This window comes from Epinephelus lanceolatus, chromosome 17, assembly GCF_041903045.1.
Source record: "Epinephelus lanceolatus isolate andai-2023 chromosome 17, ASM4190304v1, whole genome shotgun sequence".
NCBI classification, from domain to species: domain Eukaryota; kingdom Metazoa; phylum Chordata; class Actinopteri; order Perciformes; family Serranidae; genus Epinephelus; species Epinephelus lanceolatus.
Window position 1 is genome coordinate 19,088,835 of NC_135750.1, and position 21,429 is coordinate 19,110,263.

The 21,429-nt window shown below is 41.5% G+C and overlaps 1 protein-coding gene across 1 annotated transcript; it reads left to right on the plus strand.

Moving 5' to 3' along the window:
* The first annotated feature begins 5,071 nt into the window (after window positions 1–5,071).
* Window positions 5,072–21,384, plus strand: bfsp1 (beaded filament structural protein 1). The gene is made up of 8 exons (XM_033613440.2): window positions 5,072–5,859; window positions 7,163–7,223; window positions 7,484–7,579; window positions 10,612–10,704; window positions 13,525–13,638; window positions 15,108–15,328; window positions 19,536–19,627; window positions 19,845–21,384. Exons 1-8 carry the CDS (start codon window positions 5,486–5,488, stop codon window positions 20,846–20,848), a joined length of 2,055 nt encoding a protein of 684 aa, XP_033469331.2. The 5' UTR covers window positions 5,072–5,485; the 3' UTR covers window positions 20,849–21,384.
* Window positions 21,385–21,429: the final 45 nt, after the last annotated feature.

Sequence of the window (21,429 nt, forward strand, 5' to 3'; positions counted from 1 at the left end):
CTCTTGCTCTACAATCCAGTCCAGTCCTGTTCAAAACATTGTGGTTAAGCCAGCAGTGGCCCCGTATTGCAGTGAAGTTAGTTCTAAGCTGGATATTCTGCAGACATTTGACATGTTCTCTGGTCCCAGCAATGTCCTCTTAGCTCCAGTTCTATCTGATGTTGGCAGTGAGAGGACACTAAGCTTCCCAGCCCTCCCTCACACCCTCAGTTGTGATATGACAGGAACCACATGCATGACTTCAACTGTCCGCGAACGTTCAATGCTTTAAGTATGTCTGAGCCTTAAATCCTGACTAAAATATCTTACTCTTCAGGCAATAAATGCTCCACTATGTTACACCAACTAGTCGCTACGTTTTACAAGCTGGGTAGATAGTGTGCAGAGGGTTTATCAGAGATTTGTCCCTGAAAACAGCAGCCAACACTGTGCTGAGCAAGGTCATCATTATTTTCAATGGAAAGAGCAACGACTGGTTTTTATAGTTCAATCAAATTCAATTTAAAACCCTAGATGTGCTGACCCCTAAGACGCTGATTCAGTGGTATTAAAGTGAAGGGTATGGCAGTGGCAGCACACCACCAAGGACTGGATTGAGAGCCAAGAACATTTTTTAATTCAATAAAATGTAACTTTTTAAAATGCCTTAACATATCCCTATCAAAATAATACTGTAGCTTTGTACCTTTACGATTCCCTGTGCCTGAATCTCTGAGATGATTGCAAAACACAGAGTAACAGTCCCTGGTGGTGGATTTTCCTTCAGTTTGAATGTCTTTAGTTCTCATGTAATGCAGATATTTAAGTGTAAAGCTCTCACCTAAGTGTAAAGTGCATCATGTGATCACAAGTGCTCTCCTCCCTGCCTGTTTCAGATGAAAAACCAAACATGTTTGATATTCACACCGGTGGCTGCTACTGACACTGATTGCAAAGTGGTTTTGGGGAACGTAATCAATGTGAGAGATGGAATGTCTTTGTCATAATAAACAAGAAATCATGATTTGTTTTCTGCTGCGAAGGGAAAAAAAAATCCTAACAATCAAACATTTATTATGTTCAGTGGGTTGATTATAAAAGGCAGAATTCTTTAAAAATGCTACTCGCTGAATCTATAAGACTAATTAGCAAGACTGTGGATTCAGTGTGATCTTTGACTCTTTTTTTCCATTGGGGGCGCCAAGGTATGGACATTGCTGTGTGGCTGTCACCACCATATCTCTGTGGTCAACCACCCTGAACAGGAGATAAATAGACACAGACAGCAGCACTGATGACTTCTTAGAATCAATTCCTTATTGTGATGGAAAGCTAGCGCTGCTGGGTTTTGTATCACCTCTGACAATCATCTGTCAGTGGCGACGAGATGACTTTTTGTGTCCTCTGACATTAAGGGCAGCGGGCTGGCAGATAGACTCAGTGTGGTTTAGATATAATAACGGATAAGAAGAGACACGGGTGAAAAGATAGACAACTCCTTCTATCATCTCCAGTGGACACTAACACTTGTTTTCTTTTCTAGAACTTGAACATATCCACCCTTCAGCTCATAAGAGATGAGAAAATTGCTTTTGCATGTCCCTATTAGTTTTTATTACCCTCTAAATATCAGGGGCTTCTTGCTCGGCCATGATAGCGTCTGTCGCTGTAGCCCAGGAGGCCTGACCAGCAGGATAAACACTAGGCTTCAATTTCCAACTCTGGACAGTTCTCTAATCTCAACCGGGCTTTGGATTTACTGCTGCTCGTAACCAATGAATATAGATAGGAAAAAAGACGGCAGTGTGATCCTGACGTTCTCTTCTCAGCCATGGAGAATATGCACAAGACCTATAATCTATGGCCTCTGCTTGAGGTCTGACAGATAGTAACATAGTTTATTGGTGACACTGTTATGGGGGAATAAGCAGCAGTGAAAGAGAATCGATACAAATTTATATATGGGGTTTAAATCTGAATGGATGCAGTCTGCTTTGGCAAGATGTTGGTTCTGCTGGAGACACTAAGAATTCATCCAAACTCTCTGTCAGTGTTCGCCCCCTCAGGCATTATTAACCATTCTGTTCCATCCCCCTGTATTTCTTTATCATTTGCGTGTTTATTTTGTATTAATCCTTCAATGCATTTGTGTGGCAGCCACTTAAGCCCGTTTCCACCAAACACTTTCGGTATGGTACCTTTGGAACCAAAAATAAACCTTCGGACATGGTACCTTCACTCTAGGTCCATTGAGTGTTTCCATTGCAAACAATACCCTTAAATGTGGGCAGGTGTTATCACAAGTAAAGTAATGGTTACATTTTAAATTTAAAGGGATAGTGCACCCAAAAATGAAAATTCAGCCATTATCTACTCACCCATACTCCCCGGGAGGCTCAGGTGAAGTTTTAGAGTCCTCACATCACTTGCGGAGATCCCAGGGGAGAGGGGGTAGCAACACAACTCCACCTAATGCAGGCTGACGGTGCCCCAGATTAAAACGTCCAAAAAAAACACATAACTGAAACCACAGAATATCTCCATACTGCTCGTCCGTAGTGATCCAAGTGTCCTGAAGCCCCGACATAAAAAGTTGTTTGGAAAAACGTCATTTGAACTCTGTTTTTAGCCTCATTGTAGCACAGTGTACAGAGAAGCAGTTAGAGCTACAGGCTACAATGAAGCTAAAAACAGAGTTCAAATGACGTTTTTCTTTTTTTTTTTTTTGTGGTTTCATTAATGTGTTTGTTGACGTTTGAATCTGGGGCGCTGTAAGCCTCCATTTAGGTGGAGTTTTGTTGCTAGCTCCTCTCCCCTGGGATCACCGCAAGGGATGTGAGAACTCTAAAACTTCACCTGAGCCTCCCTCGGCATATGGGTGAGTAGATAATGGCTGAATTTTCATTTTTGGGTGCACTATCCCTTTAAGGTGTGCTGATGGATTCACCTTGTCAACTCACGCATTGAGCAACATTACAAGTAAACATTCCACCTTAAAGGTTGGCAGAAGTCGGCCCAGTGAATTAAGTTCTTTTTCTCAGACTGCAGCTGCTGCAAGAGGCAGCAAAACATCCTTTCATTTTATAGTGACAGTTTACTAATGTAAAACTTGCCACGGTATGAACAGTGGTTACATAACCAGCCACAACTCTGAGCAGAGCTACCGCCCGCTATTCACCAATCAGCAGAGTGCAGTGTTCACAGCTCCACCTTTTAGTACCAGATCTGTGTGCTAGGTACCCCAACAGAGGGGGACCAAAAATGGGGACGGTACAGAACGGTTCCATTGGTGCCACCCACAACTTTTCACAGTGGAACCAGAAAAAATGCGTACCGTACTGCTTGGTGGAAACAGGGCTTTACTGAATATGTGACTTGTTTTTTTTGCTTCTGCAGGACAATGGAGTCTATTAATGTGCTTGTGGGAGCTCTTCATATTATCCCACCCACAGAAAAAGTGCACATTGCTGTAAATCACTTCCTCATCAACTGGCTGCAGGTTAGAGATGACCTTAACTGTCACTTCACGTATCCTCCTGCCACAGTTCAGGATGTAAAAAAGGATTCCAAACCAATTTCACACTGAAAGGTCAGTGGCATACCTCAAACAATGTACGTCATGCGCTACCCAATTTCTTGCCTTTCCAATGTTCTATATATAAGCAACGTCTCAGTGTGCTTATTGTTTGTAATCACAGCACGTCGGGAAAATGTCACATGGACAATCTGAAGGCTTTAGGAGTCATTCCCTGACACAAGGAGAGATTGTATGCATTGAGCGCGTCATTGACTGATACACCTGGAGATGCACACAGGCATGAAGCTGGACATCCTCAGAGAGATCGCTCATTAGATAGAGGGAACTTTCCCGGTCTTGGTACTGTGGGAAAAGGCAAGTGCTGAATACTAAACAAAGAAAAAACGGTGTATGTTATGTCAAGTTTGGCTTTTTTTCTGTGTTTTCAAGAAGAACACGTGTGTTATTTTTGAGTGAAGTGCCACATATGAGTGTGCTGAGATATTCGCAGCAATCATATCTTCGGCAGGAAATGGTACAAGGAGGATTTTATCCTTTAAACAATAGATTTAATTTTTGTAGATAGAGTTCATCACATTGTCTTTGAATACATTTAATTAGTCAGGTACTGTTACTGAATGTGAAAGAAAAGCACGCATCTATTGTTTGAATGGGAAATTAGCAGTATAGCATTACTCTAACTTTATTATCTCAATTAAGGTTTTTGTTTTGTAGCTCCTGCTGCAGCTTCCATCACTGCTGCTCTTGAGCCGCGGGCTTTGCTGGGCCCGAAATCTGCTGAAATGCTGATGTAAAGCCATTTGACATGTGTTTCATTCAGCCGTTTCACAGACAGCTTGCTAGATCCATCTAGAGGGACATTTAGACTGACCTTGTACCGCTGCCTGCAGAGAGCAAGCCAGAGCAGAAGCTCCTCTGTCTCTTCCTCATTTTTCCATCACTTTCTCTTAGTCTTATTTCCGCTTAATGTTTCTGTGGGCATAAGAGAAAAGAATGGAAATAAAGAAATGTAGAGATGTCAGCTAAAAGCACCTTGAGGGAACAACAATTAGAGGCTCTTTTTCTTGTTATTGTGTTTAGAGTGCTGATATATTTCAGCTTCTGAGTCATCTTCACGGCAAAACATTGCCACATAGGGTGCATTTGAATGTGGGCTTTGATTGCTTCTATTAAAGCAAACAACATGTGGAAATAAAGACTGAAGCTACATAACAGACCAGAGCTGCATCCTAAGTGGCACAGTTCAATTACAAGTTGCTTCCCACTCATTTTAGCGTTATTTTTTTATATTATCTGGCGACCAACAGAACTTATACAACAACAAAATAACTATTAAGCATTCACTGTATTGTTTGATCGACCAGCTGCCTGCTCATCACCAAAACAATGAACACATTTCTCTAATTTAGGGTGTGGTGCTTTTGTAATCATGAACTCAAACACATTTAGTACCCTCCTGTAAATAAAAAACAACATTGTTTTCAGCATTCACCGTGTGTCACCACTTAGCCACTTCTGGCAGGAGTAGTTCTCCACAGTCCACACAAATTGCACTGCACGAAATTTCCCCTCTGTCCTGTGGTGGGCCACCATCCAATCTGCCATGTCAAACAGGGATCTAGAAAGCAGCTGACTAAGAACCAAAATAATGGTGTGTGACAACCCAGTGCTTTCCCGGCCGGCCAATTGTTTGTTTTTGTAGTTCTGCTTTGTCATCAACAGCGTGGCTTTTCTAATCTCTGCCACAAAGGCCACAATAAACTCTGGAAGGCCCCAGGCTCGTAGCATGCGTGGCCACAGCTAGAGGGAGGTTTTGTGGGCTATTTCGCCAGCAGCCAGTGCTGTGCAGCGTTTAGTCTAGCATGAGACAGCCAAGGGTGAGCACCCGAGTTTTCACACAATAAAGGTGCTGAACGGGACCAAGCACTCCGGGGATACCACCAACCCACGGGAGGGAAGCGTACCACCATGTACAAGACCAGCTACCTGCACGAGGTGCGAAAGGAAAAGTACGAGCGCTCAGATGTCTTTGATGAGGAACCTGGGGACTCTGAATGCTCTGCAGGCATCTCAGCCATCCAGGGATGGGAGAGCCTTCAGGAGCTCAACAGCCGCTTTGCCCGGTACATCAACAGGGCACGAGTCCTGGAACAACGCAATGCCGTGTTCCGCAAGCAGCTGGAGACGCTGCAGCGGATGGAAGAAGCCAGCGGCCTAGAGGAGGCCTTCACAGAGCAGATCGATGTCAACAGGCAGCGAATCCGGGAGCTGTCGTCTGACCACGCCAAGCTGGAGCGGGAGCTGAGAGATGCTTGCCGCATGCTGGATGAATTCACCAGCAAGTAAGAGAGCGGTGGTCTTATCTACTTCAGAGATAGAGTCATTAGAAATGTATAGAAATGTCAAAATTTAGAGAAAGTGATAATCTTATATAAATGAAGATAGTGGTTCACAAAAACCTTTTTTTTTTTACGGTGTATGCTTTTAATTTCTTCTGGACTATTATTGTAAGGCAGCAGTACTTGTGCAGCTCCTGAGTCCAAGACAGAGTTTCCTTCAGGGACAATAAAGTATAGCGTATCGTATCGTAAATAAAATTTCTTAGGAAATCAGCAGAGAAACTGTGGATGAAGAGATAATAACTGTCACAACGGATGCAGTTTTTAAGTCGAAATGATCAGTTTACTCCCTTATAATCAGGTCGTCATACAGATTGCTTAAAAAATCCATTTATTCTGAATACTGTAACATGTCTAGTTATCATAAAACAAGGCACTGAATTAACATCTAATTAAAATAAGGGTAAATTAAAGGGTCAGTTCACCCAAATCACTGAAAAAAAAGCACATTTTCTCACTCACCACCAGTAATATCCGTGCCTATACTAAAGCTAAATGGGGTAAAATGGAATGTCATTTGTAATACACATCAAGCAGCATTTGAAATCATCTCAAAAATTCCACTGCGACATTTCGTTCCAGAAAGATTCTCTATGTTCCCCTGGATAATCCACATACCGCACTGTCAACAGCTTTAATAGGGACTATTTGTTCAGCAGAATGTAGTTCCAGTGAAAACTGTTCACAGTGAGGTCTCTGAATTATCCACAGTAACCATTTTTCCAATGCTGTAAGCAATTCAAATGAAATTCCACTGACTTCAGTCGTACTGATGTGGCGGCAGGAATCCCCGAGGCAGTTTGCTTAAAACCTGCGCAGTAATATTGTATCTACATGGATGCATGCCATTCAAAAGTTACAGCTATCTACAGACATGGTGCAATCAGCTGTCAGCAGGCAGCAAAGTCTCACTCCATTATTGATTGAGTTGAGAAGAATATTGACCAACTCTGACCGAATCAGCAGGTGAAGAGAGCTGGATTTCACCAGGTGTAGCTTCGATTTGCAGCTCTGACACGTTACGAACACAGAGGTGTCGTGCCTCGAGAAAGTGATGAGTTTGTTCATGGGTCCTGTTGCGCTGTGAGCACACAAACACAAACATGCAGTAATAGTCATAAAACACACAGGTGTATTCAAGGTAGGTATTCCTGTACCGTGAAAGGCTGCAGCTTCAAATTATAAAGTTACACTGTTCCGTCTCCTGCTTTTTATTAACACATAATCGAGATGTTTTATGTTCCAGATATAGAAATGAATGTGATTATCAAGAACAGCTTCGGAGCACACTGGAGCAATTAAACAAGGTACTGTCTGTCATACAGTTATTGTGCATCAAAATTCTCCACCATTTAAACATGGAAAAAACTGTGCATGTGATTTTACTTTGCTGGTTTTGTTAACTGGTTTGAGGTGGCCAGTATGATACTGGGTCGGCCACTTAAGAGTTTTAAACAATGTTGCAGGACTGCAGTTTGTCACTTTGGTGTCTTTTGGCTCGTTATGAGCTCAGTACACTTAATAGTGTTTTCCCTATTGTTGTTTGTTCTCCTGTCCGCTCCTGCAGGAGGCTGACGGTGCTCTGCTGAGAAACCTGGAGTACCAGATACAATCACAGTTCCTGCAGGACGACATCAGCTCCACCAGAGACAGACACAAAAAGGTCAGTGGCACTAATGGTAAAGTGGATCAAAGTGAGCTTCAGTACAAAGGAAGCTACACAGCTTTCAGTTCTGTCACCTCAAACACCTCCCTCAATACAATACAGATTTTGGATAGGATAACCACTGTAAATGTCTACCTTTTTTATGTTTTCTCGATAAAACCTCCTTGTAATTGATTTGGCTGTTATCAGACCATTTAATGGCCATTATCAGTGGTGATAAGGGTTATTGATGTGTAAGTAGGCGCCTGCCACACTTGCTTTTAGGCAGAGAAGGCCATTATCAGGACATAAAATCAAGCTATCTGCCAGAAAGGGCTTTCACATAAAAAGGGCTTTCTACCATGTGCAAGGAAGTCTACATCCAGGATGGGCGGGAGAGATGGTGAACAGGACTTTCATCCAGGAAACTGGGGTTGGAGTCCAAAGTGAAATCAGTATTTATACCAAACCATGATCTTTTTGGAAACCTGACCAAAATGTTTTGACAGTTAAACCTGTAAAAGTGAAAGTGGAGCCTAACAAACATTAATTGGCTCTATAGCAGCCTTCTGAACCTACCAGTAGGTGCAGTAGGCCCACACTGACCCATATCTTTGAGGCTTATAATCACAGAAAATTGACATTAAATGGGCTGATAACATTCTGATGTGTTTCAGACTATGGTAGTCTCTGTGTAAGACGGTAGAAATTGTTTCTTAAAAGTTATCAAATATGTAGTTTTGGATTGTAATGTGCCCTTTTGTAGTATTTTAACTACTTTTATGGCACTTTTTGTCAGGTTTTTTGTTTATTGTTTTGTTGTTTATTTTCCATTGCACAATATATTTGTTTTTTAGACATAAAAGCCCACAGAGAAACCCTGCATCCTAGAAATTGTGTTTTTATTTCACCAGTTTCACCAAGGGAAACATGCTTTTTTTGTTCAGTGGCAAACCAAAAAGCACTTTAGTTGAGGTATGGCTTGAATTTTAGTAAAGTGTCTCATGATTCAAGTTGCTATGAAAGTCAAAGTGAACCTGATAATGGCCATTGAATGGACCTTTAGCAGCCTTCTGAACCTACCAGCAGGTGTAGTAGGCCCATACCAACCCATATCTACGAAGTTTATAACCACAGAAAATGGACATTTAATGGGCTGATAACATCCCGATGTGTTTCAGATTATGGTAGTCTCTGTTCAAGACATCCAAATAGAGGTCGTTTCAGGTTATCAAATATAGAGTTATGGCACTTTTTATAGGATTGTCTGTTTATTGTTTGTGTTGTTCTTTCATAATTCTGTGTATTTCCATTGCACAGTACATTTGTTTTTAGATATAAAAGCCCTCAGAGAAACCCTGCGTCCTAGCAATTATGTTTTTATTTCACCATTTTCACCAAGGGAAACATGTTTTCTTGTTTAGAGGCAAACCAATTTAAATTTAGTAAAACAAAAACATCCTGTCTCATGATTCAAGTTGCTTTTACCTCAATCAAACTGCATTAGGGGCCAAAAAACATAGTGCTTAAGTAGTTAAGAGCAGATATCGTATTACAAGAATGAATGTTGGGGGGGGACAAAGGAAATAGGTTACCAGTGTGTTTTGCAGATACTTTCAGTGAGAACATTTTGGAACGTACATTCATCTTATTATGTTGATAAGAAAGTTGATTCAGGTGACGTTAAGGTTCTCTCAGAAACATGTTTTTTGTTATAAATAATTAGCATATAAATTTAATTTCTGGGAGAAAGAGTTACACAGAGAGATTATCTTTGGCAGTGAACACTGTAATTGCCCATGTACGTAATACAATATGTACCTTTAATGTATTGATATAAATAGAAGGAACAGAATACCACAGAGATCAGCTGCTCTGTCAGTGACAAAGGGGAAAGTGTTGTGGGCTTTATAAGTGTATATACATCAATATATTTTCACTCTACAGCAAAGAGACGTACAGCAGAGAAGTGACAGTGAACAACAGCAATGACGCTCACATTAAAGCAGTACTTATCGATGGCTCTCAGAACATGAGCCCTCAAAAGCCACTTACTGACAAATGGCTTCAATAATCCCTCTCATTGTTCACAGCAGTTAATATCTCTGACATATTGCATTTTGAAGTTGTGCCCATACTGGTCTTTCTGACAGTATCTTCGATGTCAGAGTGGTGTATGTTGTATGGATTTATTGGATAACTCAAAGTCAGTCGATAAATTTAATCCACACCACGAATGGCTGTAATTCAAAATGTACTTCAGAGCACAGTGTGTTTTTTCTTTCTGCTGCTTTTGAACACTCCTCACCTCGGGCTACCACTCCTCAAACGACAAGGCGAAAAACCTTGCATGGGTGCCAAAGGATGTGTTATGATGTACCTCGGGCTTTAGCAACAATTTACCTTCTGTGATGTGAGTGAGGACAGAATTACAGATAAAAAGTAACAGCGCTCTTCACTACTGACATATGACAGGAAAGCCTAAAGGAAAGAAAATGTGTGCAGTAGGAACGGCTTGAAGATGCAACCCAGCAGCCACAAAAATGCTGAGACAAAAGAAAACTACACTGCTACATACTGCATCAGGCGTACTTTCCGCAGACTCTTGCCTGACCAATTTCTCCCCCTTTTGATGACGAATTAATCCGTGACTCTGCAATATTGAGATAGCATATCAAAGGGCACTGCTGTTACTATATTATGTGAGAAAGAATAGGGAGTCACCTCACATGAATATTGGGCTTGTGGTCCTGAGCTTTGAAGTAACCCTCTTGAGGGAGGAAATATATCTCTTCTTTATTAGGGAGTCTGAGATTACGCTTTTGCAAATGGATTTTAAAAGAAACTTCCTTTGCTGTGAAGAAATGCTCGCATCGTTTATAAAAACATGTCGGCTAAATGACGGCCCTTTATTGGATACTGTCATTCTCTTACCCAAGTGCAAAGTAAATAAGCAAGAGGTGTGTGTGCAGAGAAGATAAAATAAAAGCTTAGGGATGTTTTTCCTTTTGCTGAGTTGTATATTTTGTGTTTACCTTCTTCCTCTATAGAACCTTGCAGAGATCCAGACCTATGTAAACATTTTACAGCAAATCAACCAGACACTTCCCCTTGTTCCCAATACGTCAGTGGGCATCTCCGAGGTGAGGTCATTAATGTTGTCACTGTGTGTGTGTGTGTGTGTGTGTGTGTGTGTGTGTGCGCGCGCTGCAGTCCCTGCGGGGGAGAGGATGGTGTTTGCATGTGTGTCAGCCCTGGCTACGTGTCTGGGGTTGATGAGGTTACCGGCTTCTCAGTCCGATTGGTCGCCTGTGCCTGCATTTGTCTGTTTTACTGTGTATACGTGTGGGCGTGCATGTGTGCATGTTCAGAAAAGACACTGGAACAGTCCACGGGACACATGCACAGGCCAGCAGTTTGAGGGTGACAGGACACATAATGAAGCACGTGCTGGAAAAAAAAAACAAAAAAAACAGACAAAAAAACACAGTTGTGAATGCGAATTGTTCAGGGTACTGTTGAGTGGCGTTTGTAGCAGTTGGAGTCTCATAAGTGTTTCTCAGAGGCAGAGCTGCTCTGGATGCAGAGATTGTTTAATTGGTTGAGTTAAATCTCAGAGGGCAGAGAAAAGGAGAGCCACAGGTCTTGGCTGCTGAAATCCAATGAAAATAGGACAAAGGTAAACGAGGAGGGAGATCATTGTATGGAGCTGTTAGTCCAGCTGCTAAGGAACTCTTAACAAATGGGTCACCTGATAGGAGAAAAATAACGATGACTATTGAAATCACATAAATCCTATTGTGAGGCCTTTTTAGATCACCGGATAGCAACACATTGAAACAGCTGGGGCAGAGTCATGCTGTGCTCTCCAATGTCATCATTAAAACACTTCTAGCAACACTTAAGCAAGCCAGTTTATGTTCATACCTGTTCTAAAAATATACAAAGATATACTTTATTAATCCCTGAGGGGAAATTCTTTTTTTTTTACTCTATTGTCAAATGCACACAGGCCTGAAATACACACACATGCACAAACAGGACCTATACATGCATTAAATGGAGAGATGTCAGAGTGAGGGGGCTGCCTTGGACAGGCGCCCTGAGCAGTTAGGGGTTCGGTACCTTGCTCAAGGGCACCTTGGCAGTGCCCAGGAGGTGAACTGGTGCCTGTCCAGCTACAAGTCCATACTCCATATTTGGGGGACTTCAGCTGGAGATCCTTCGATTCCCAACCCAAGTCCCTATGGACTATATAGACAACAATTATTTTACATGCAATTCAGTTTTGCCAGTCTCTGTAACTATCATTTCTGGCTCACTAGTTCCAGTGCCTTGCAAAAAGGTTTCAACCCCTTGGCGTTTTTCCTATTTTGTCACATTACAACCTGCAATTTAAGTTATTTTTATTTGTATGTAATGGACATGCACAAATTAGTAAAAATTGGTGAAGTGAATTGGAAAAACTTGTTTTAAAAAATTCTAAAAAATAAAAGAAAGTGGAAAGCGGTGTGTACATATGTTCACCCTCTTTGCTATTAATTCCCTAGGTGCAACAGATAATTACTGAAATAAAGTCCACCTCAAAAAACATGTCATGCTGCGGCTGGCTCACAGAACATCTGATGATGGTGTGCACATTCAAACACGGATCCAGGGAGCCATTTCAACATTTTATTGCAGATAGGGCAGTCTGAGACAGTTTTATGGTGGTTGTTGGATGACTTTTTTCTGTAACAAGGAATATTTTTTAAAAATTGTCTGCTGTGCATAACGTTAAACAATGATAATAATGGAAATAATATTAGTAAATTAGGTATCATTTAACTTATGTCATTAATGCATCCTTATCTTAGGAATCTTAGAACAATAACACAAAACAATCTGTTCACATCAGTCCTCTCTTTGTTGTCCCTGGCATGTTGGAGGGAAAAAGAGAGTCACAGGCCTGAAGGGTGGAGTTAACATCACCTGTGCACAATCTAAGTGTCACATGCTCTCAGTATATTTATAAATGTTCTGTAAACTTCACTTGAAAGAAAACTGAACCATATCTACTGCTCCAAAAAATGATTTTACTTATTAGGTAGGTTAAAGTTGGCTGTCTAACATACATTTTTGTATGTTCACAGCAATAATCTATTTGGCCCATTAGTGAAGATAAATCTCCATCAAGGAAACTTTGCATCCAGAAGTCCAGAGCTGACATGATTTAATTTCCCTTTCTTTGCTTATTGGCTTTAAATTTAGGTAATTAATCAAAATGTCATCGTAATTTTACTTCCTCTCCAATGAGCGCACATTCATGCCTCACCTCTTACAGGTGTAACTAATGACATTAATGATCTTCGAGTTCACAAATTTCATATTAAGTTTAATTATTTATCTCACAATGTGGTAGGCTTATGTGTTTTGAGATTTGGAGAGAACAACTTAGAATTAAATTAGTCGTAATGATGCATTTCAAACATGGAAATCAGAACAGGAAGTCATTATTGGATTTTGATTTTTAAACTGGTCCAAAACCTAATAATGTGGCTTCATAAGAGAACACTCTGCTGCTAATAAATGTTTGAATATTATAAATGGTATAAGTTAAAATGATTGGAAATGTTGAGAATCGTGACAGCTTATCATACATCTACCAGGTGGACGAGTAAAGCTCCAACAACAGCCACTTATGTCACTTTTATCATTATTAATGCAGTTTCTAGGGAGTGGACACTGCACTCCAAACACTCATTTTAAAGAGTAGATGAACAGAACACATCACTGCTGTCAGCAACCTAATTGTTATAGTGCCCTTAAATTAAAAAATCAATCACTAAAGCTTTAACTACAGTGAGGCTTCAGGGAGAGACTGGCTGTGTGTGAGCCTGCATGTGTGGTGTGATGTTCCTGCTGTAAAGGCACACTGTGCATGTCTCTGCATTTTCTCATTGATTTGTGCTCACCGTGTGAAGGAACAGGAGAAGCTGCTGGCCCAGAGGAAAGTGCCGGGGCTGCAGAGTCAGCTGGAGGAATACAAGAGCGCCCTCTGTCAGCTGCAGGCCCAGAAACAACGCCTACACGCTGAGGTGGGTCACACGGTCACCAGGACAACAGGAGGTTTCAGGTTAATTACATGCACCGAGCCAGTATTGACAGATTTAAAATGAAGGGGATTCCTCAAAGGAACCAAGTGTATTTGCATTAAATGAAAGACAGGCACCAGTAAGACCAGTCCAAGATCTGGTTTACTTACACTGATTTTCATTATTAACTATTGTGCAGATTATAATCACAATTAACCAGACAAAAATAGATAAATAAAATAAATTAAAAAAAAAATAAATAAAAAATTAAATTAAATTAAATTAAATTAATCACATTTGAGTTGCTGTAACCTAACCCGTTGCTTTTTTGCATTTTTGTTTTAAAATTAGTTAAACAATGACTTTGAAAATTGCCTCTTTTTTTTTCAATCAACTAATTTAAACAATTTTAATCGACTAAAATTTCAAAAAAAATTAATAGGGTGAAATGTGTCTTATTATCCAAAACCTGTTCAGAAGATAACTAGTAGAGGTTTCACTCACAAAGACCACGCCAATAGAGTTATAGACTGCAATTAGTTTATTGAGGGATGTGGGTCGAAGGGATGAAAGTCGTGGGATGAGGGGATGTAGTGACAGAGAAGGAAGAAAGGTTGGGGTAATGATGGGAGAAATTGTCATAGGGGAGGGAAACAGATAAGGAGTGTTTAAATACTCTTGGTGTGGAAATGGATGAGATTGAGGCATGTGCTTTGTTCCCAATCTTACTGTAATCTAGATATAGAACTACATTTATTGACAGAAAAGTCAAACACAAACACACACAGGAAAAAAAAAATGTTTTCTTATATTTGAGTCAACACACCAATCAACAATCAGTTATATCTAATTTTAGAATATTTTTTTAAGGGACATTTTCATTTTACTTTCTGCTTGTCTTATTTCACTTTATTTTATCAGTTAGAGAATAATAACTACTCACTAAGCGAGGCATTCAATAGGCCTTCACCCTGCAGCCTCAATGATGTTGATGATGCAGAAGCACCACTAGATGTCAGCCATGACCACCTTGTGACAGAAGCGTAGTTAACAGCTTTAGCAAGGGCAGTGTCTCCTCATAGGACATGAGAAACAAAGGACTGTTTCAGTTCAATGGAATAAGATGCCAAAGAGTTTTCTCACTTGGCTGCTTTGTTCCCACAGGTTTTGACTAAAGACATAATTCTGCAGTCTGCAAAAATGATGCTCTTCATGCTGCTTATATTATGCATCATGTATCTCTTATCTATTTGGGCTCCGTTTTAACTGTTTTAAATTATTAATCACATTGTTTAACATCAATAAATTATTGTTTTGTCTAAAAACAGTGTTTTGTATGTGTTGTATTGTGTTTTTGTACTCTTATCAGAAATACATGACATGACACATGCATTGCGCTGTTAAATCTCCTCAGGGGGCTTTGTAAGTTTACTTTATTTTATCATAATATCTTAATTAATCTCTTCTTTCAGACTTCAATGTTGGAGCAGTCCATCAAAAGCACACAGGAGAACTATGACGACGAGATCCAGATGTACAACGAGAAAATCGAGTCTCTGCGGAAGGAGATCGAGGAGGCTGAGAGGTCCCTCGAGAAGTTCACCAGTGAATGTCGCCACCTTGCCATGTACCAGACGTCCCTCGAGAACGAGCTGGAGAGGTACAAGAGGATCATCGAGAACGAGGATAACAGGTAAACGGCCTTCACCTTGTACACAGGAGACACACTTACACACCATGCCAGGCCTGACAGAAGAGGTTAACTGTTCCCTTCAGTCAGGTTAACTTTGACAAAAATGGCCCATGGTGGAATGAAGCCCTTCATTGAAGGTTGAAATGATCGCTGAGAAACAGTCACTCTGACTCCCAGTAAATCCAATATACACTGCCTGGCCAAAAAAAAAGTCACCACCAAAAAAAAAAGGTCATACACTCTAATGTTTCGTTGGACCGCCTTTAGCTTTGATTACGGCACGCATTCGCTGTGGCATTGTTTCGATAAGCTTCTGCAATGTCACAAGATTTATTTCCATCCAGTGTTGCATTAATTTTTCACCAAGATCTTCCATTGATGATGACCGCTGCGCAAAGCCTTCTCCAGCACATCCCAAAGATTCTCAATGGGGTTAAGGTCTGGACTCTGTGGTGGCCAATCCATGTGTGAAAATGATGTCTCATGCTCCCTGAACCAGTCTTTCACAATTTGAGCCCGATGAATCCTGGCATTGTCATCTTGGAATATGCCCGTGCCATCAGGGAAGAAAAAATCCATTGATGGAATAACCTGGTCATTCAGTATATTCAGGTAGTCAGCTGACCTCATTCTTTGAGCACATACTTTTGCCTAACCTAGACCTGACCAACTGCAGCAACCCCAGATCATAACACTGCCCCCACAGGCTTGTACAGTAGGCACTAGGCATGATGGGTGCATCACTTCATCTGCCTCTCTTCTTACCCTGATGTGCCCATCACTCTGGAACAGGGTAAATCTGGACTCATCAGACCACATGACCTTCTTCCATTGCTCCAGAGTCCAATCTTTATGCTCCCTAGCAAATTGAAGCCTTTTTTTCCGGTTAGCCTCACTGATTAGTGGTTTTCTTAAGGCTACACAGCTGTTCAGTCCCAATCCCTTGAGTTCCCTTCGCATTGTGCGTGTGGAAATGCTCTTACTTTCACTATTAAACATAGCCCTGAGTTCTACTGTTGTTTTTCTTCGATTTGATCTCACCAAACGTTTAAGTGATCGCCGATCACGATCATTGAGGATTTTTTTCCGGCCACATTTCTTCCTCGAAGACGATGGGTCCCCACTATCCTTCCAGTTTTTAATAATGCGTTGGACAGTTCTTAACCCAATTTTAGTAGTTTCTGCAATCTCCTTAGATGTTTTCTCTGCTTGATGCATGCCAATGATTTGACCCTTCTCAAACAGACTAACATCTTTTCCATGACCATGGGATGTGTCTTTCGACATGGTTGTTTAGGAAATGAGAAGCAACTCATTGCACCAGTTGGGGTTAAATAACTTGTTGCCAGCTGAAAGATAATCGCCCATGCAGTAATTATCCAATAGGAGGCTCGTACCTATTTGCTTAGTTAAATCCAGGTGGCGACTTTTTTTTTGGCCAGGCAGTGTATATGTAAAGCAATACATAGGAAACAGATAGAATAGATTTAATCATGAAATTGACCTGAATTTGGATCAACAGCTGCAAAACATTTATTTAAAGGAGCAGTGTGTGGGATTTAGTGGCATCTAGTGGTGAGGATTGCAGATTGCAACCAGATGAAGCCTCTCCTGGTTAGAATCTCATTAGTGTTCATTGTTCAGGAGGTTTTTACCGGGAGCCGAATTAGATCTGCAGAGTTCTCTTCCTCTTGAAAACAAAAGGGCCAGGGGCTGTACTCACAAAGCTTCCTAGTGTTAAGAGTTGCTCTCAGTGACTTGCTCTAAAAAAAATGTATAGAATTGTAATGTCTTTTTTAGAATTTCCCCTTTAAGTTAGGACTAGGTCCTTGTAAAGATAAAGGTTATTTATGGAGCATCTTAAAAGACCTTAAAAGAAGTCCTAAGGTGAAAAACTGTTTGGAGCATGGAGGAGGACTTTTAAGAGAGGCTTAAGAGTTTCTTAATCAGAGGAGAAAATGGTGGAAACATAAAGAGGTCGGAGAAATATTTTCCAAACGCTGGATGGACAGTGAGTAAATGAAATGCTACTGATTAGATTGTGCAGGAAAAGTATGTGTGGTTAATCTCATTAGGGATACGCAAACATTTCCCTTCTAACGCTATAACGGCAAAAATAAAATGATCACAACACTAAGATATTTGGGAAACTGGAAAAATGCAACAGCACAGCAGAAACAACTTAGGTCTATCTCAACCTTCCATCAGCAGAGTGATCACAGCATTTCATTTCATTTCCACTGGGTGTCCACACCTTGCAGGCTCACAAAAGGGTGTGTCTGTGACAACCAATCACATCTATTAAAAGAATGCATCACACCTAGCAATGGAGTCAACCACACGTCCTCACTCGGATAAAAGTTTTTGTCCCTTCCTTGCTCAAAGTTGCTCTGAGAACTTTCCTAAACCACTCCTACGCTAGGACTCCTTACAAAAAGCTTTTTAAGCTAAGTTCGAAGGTCTCTGAGAGGATTCCCAAAGATTACAGGCGTTTAAAATTGATATAAACACTGAATAAAGCAGTTTCATGATACAAATCTGTGTTTCTCTGGTGCTGTTTAGCTCATTGGAGACAGGCCACTAGACTAGCACCTGCCAATTTGTGCTCACCTTTTTCCTCTGTTGACTTGAGATCAAGATCTAGATGAGGTTTTTAGTGGGAGCAAAATCATCTGTTGCAGAGGGAATGCTAACTACAGCGGGCTACACAAAAATGCAAAAATATAAAAATCTGAATGGCCTTATCGAGAGCCAGTGCTTGTGTTCGTTCTGGGCCACTGTAGAAACATGACAGTAAAACATGGCGGACTCCATGGACGAGGACCGCTCCCTGTGTAGATATAAATGGCTCATTCTTGGGTAACAAAAACACAACAATTCTAATTTCCAGGCTATTATAAACTTAAAAAAACACACTTGTTATATTATAATACATTTCTGCCACTATATCCTCCTAAAGGATACAGTACATCCAAAACTACATCCAAAACTCTGCTGCCCGCCTCCTCACCCACACCAGCTCCCGTGAACATATAACCCCTGTCCTGCAAAACCTTCACTGGCTCCCTGTCCCGTACAGAATCAATTTCAAGATCCTCCTCCTCACCCACAAAGCCCTCCACAGCCAGGCCCCCTCCTACCTCACGGACATGCTCCACCACCACACTCCCTCCCGCAACCTTCAATCATCCGACAAAAACCTCCTCTCACCCCCACACAGGACCAAGCACAGAACCTGGGGCGACAGAGCCTTCTCCATAGCCGCCTCCTCCCTCTGGAACACCCTCCCTATACACATCCGTGACTGTCCAAATCCATCCACCTTCAAATCACTCCTCAAAACCCACCTTTTCAAATCCACCTTTAACCTTTAACATTAGCTTTTCGTTCTCGGTTCCTCATGTGCCCTCCTTTTCTTTGTTTTGCACTATGCTTTTGCACCTTGTTGTTTTATATTGTCCTTGTCTTCTGTTTATGTCTTTGCACTTACATGTATGTACTTCTTTTCTTTGGTTTTAAATGTAAAGCGTCTTTGAGACCTGTAAAAGCGCTGTATAAATAAAATGTATTATTATTATTATTATTATTATTATTAAATCCTACACACTGAACCTTTCAAGATTTAATTTCTTGTAAAATTCCCCCAAGAAGATGCAGAGCTATAGCTAGGACTTTATGAAATCTCAAGCCATGAGTTCAACTTCATTTAATTCAGTTATAGTTTCTCGTTAGTATAGTATAGTTCCCTACATAAAGGTCTGCTGTTTCATCATGACCTTCTTCACACTTACATCTTGTATCATCTTGTACCTCTGAAAAGCTAAATTAAAAAAAATGGTAACTATTAAAAGAGTTCACTCCAAAGAATATCAGAATCTGCCTTAAAATAACACCATAGGTAACTGAGTGTTATTGTAAAATGGAAACCCCCACAGGTCATATGCTGTCATAACTAGGTTATTGTAGAGTGCTGAATCAGCCAGCAGATGACACTGGGTGACAACAAATGTTTCTGTTACTGCACTTGTACAGCAAGAGGCTGAGTGTTTTTTTTTTCCATGTGAGATCAGATAGATTTATGTCATTTAAAGTTACCTGTTGTTTCCTTTTTTTGAAAAATGTGAATAACTGATTTCCATGCATAGCAGAGCTGTTGAGTGCATGTGCAGGTTGTATAGCTGACATTTCACTGCTCTCTTTCCTGCAGGTTGAATTCAGCGATAATTGGCACTCCCATTACCCTGTTCACCACTAATTACCGCTACACTCACACACCCACTGCATCGAGCAGGGGGAGAGGTAAGGGCACCGTGAGCACATCACAGCTGGTTTACATTGAGAGTCACATTTGAATGCACATACAATCAGCTGCCATTGTTAGAGACAAAGCTGACAAAGCAATGTCTTTATTGTCTTTAGCAACCCAGGACATTTGAGTGTGTTGGTGCATATCCAATTCTGGTCTTTTCTTGTTCACCAGTTCCAGCTAGTTGACTTGTGACCTTTTTGTGTTCAGATATCACCCAGGCTATCCAAGATATCACCAGCATCAAGCCCCGGCAGAAGATCCTGGCCAAGAAGGTCCTTAAGAAAAAAGAGCTGACCCCGAAAGATGTGATGGACAGTGGCCTGGAGGAGAAAAATGGGGGCACTGCTGAAGAGGCTCCAGATGAAGACACAAGGAGGACTCCATCTGTGGAAGTGGGTGAGGAGAGGGTGAAGAGAACAGAGCAGAGACCTGTTCTCACTGGAGTGTCTCCACAGGATGTCCCCGACGGAGCTCAGATCAGCAAAGCTTTTGACACTCTTTGCAACATTGTCAGAGACAGAATGAGGAAGTACAAGAAGCCTGAGCCGATCGCTGACTTTTATACCAAGGGTCGTTATGTCCTCGTCACTGGCGACGGCAGCTACCTGGATCCATGCTTCTGCACCTCCACACCATCAGCCGGCCACATCTTCGTCACTATCAGAGACGGAACGATGCCACCCTACGAGCCTTATGCACCCGTCATACCCTCTCCTCTACCTCCAACTCCTCAGCCCATAATAGAACCCAGGTCTGTCAGTCCCACCCCACCTCCTAATGGAGAAGGAGAAGGAAAGGACGATAACAAGGGTGGCAAAGGTAAGGACAATGGAGGTAAAGGTAAGCACAAGAACGGAGAGCCTCAACCTTTTTCTAAAGATCCGAGCCCAGCTCCTTCACCCTCCGAACCCAAAGAACCCACCCCAGCTGCCACTCATCCCAAGAAAAGCGGGGATGACAACGGGCCAAGCGGGCCCACTCCTAAACCTGCGCCCCGCGGTGCCAGCACCAGCTCCAGCTCCAGTTCTAGCACCAGCACCAGCACCAGCACCAGCTCTAGCAGCTACACCCCAGAAGCCATGAGCTACGAGAAGCTGGAGGTGGTGGAGTCTGTGGAGAAGTTCTCCAATGATCGCAAGGTTAAAGGTTACGAAGAGACTTCCATGGTGGTGGAGACCATGATCGAGAAGTCCAGTAAGAAGAAACACTGAAACCACGTCACCTGACATGAAGAGTCAGTCAACTCCACCAGGGTCCTCCATGGTTCAGGTCCTCTGACAAGAGGACAATGCCACTGTTCCTCAAACTACTGTAACAAGACCAGTATTTTTGTCTCTGAGAAAAACCAATCATGCTTAAAGACCAACTACACATTCCTGCTCTGATATTATTCACTGCTCTTCCATTTGCTTGCAGTCTCTGGTCTTGCGTCCAGAATACGTTTTGCTGGTTCCATAAGTACTGCTGTTGTTGTTCGACTTAACAACCATGCTCATGCTATGAGTCCTTTACTGTCTGAAAACTTGGGACAATGAAAAATGAAGCTCCACACCACCAAGAAAAAAAACAATGAAAAGACATAAAAAACTAAGAAGTTGTGCCACCCCTCTGAACTCTGTCTTAGAACTCCAATTTTCCCCTTTGAGCTCATTTGTTCAATTGGATGCCACTGCCTGCCCTCAGCACAATTTTGCTGTGAATTAATTTGCTTTGATATATTGAATAATAAAAAAGATTCAAACATCAATTGAAACCGTGTTCTCCTTCTAGGCAGATACTCTGTGCCAAGCAC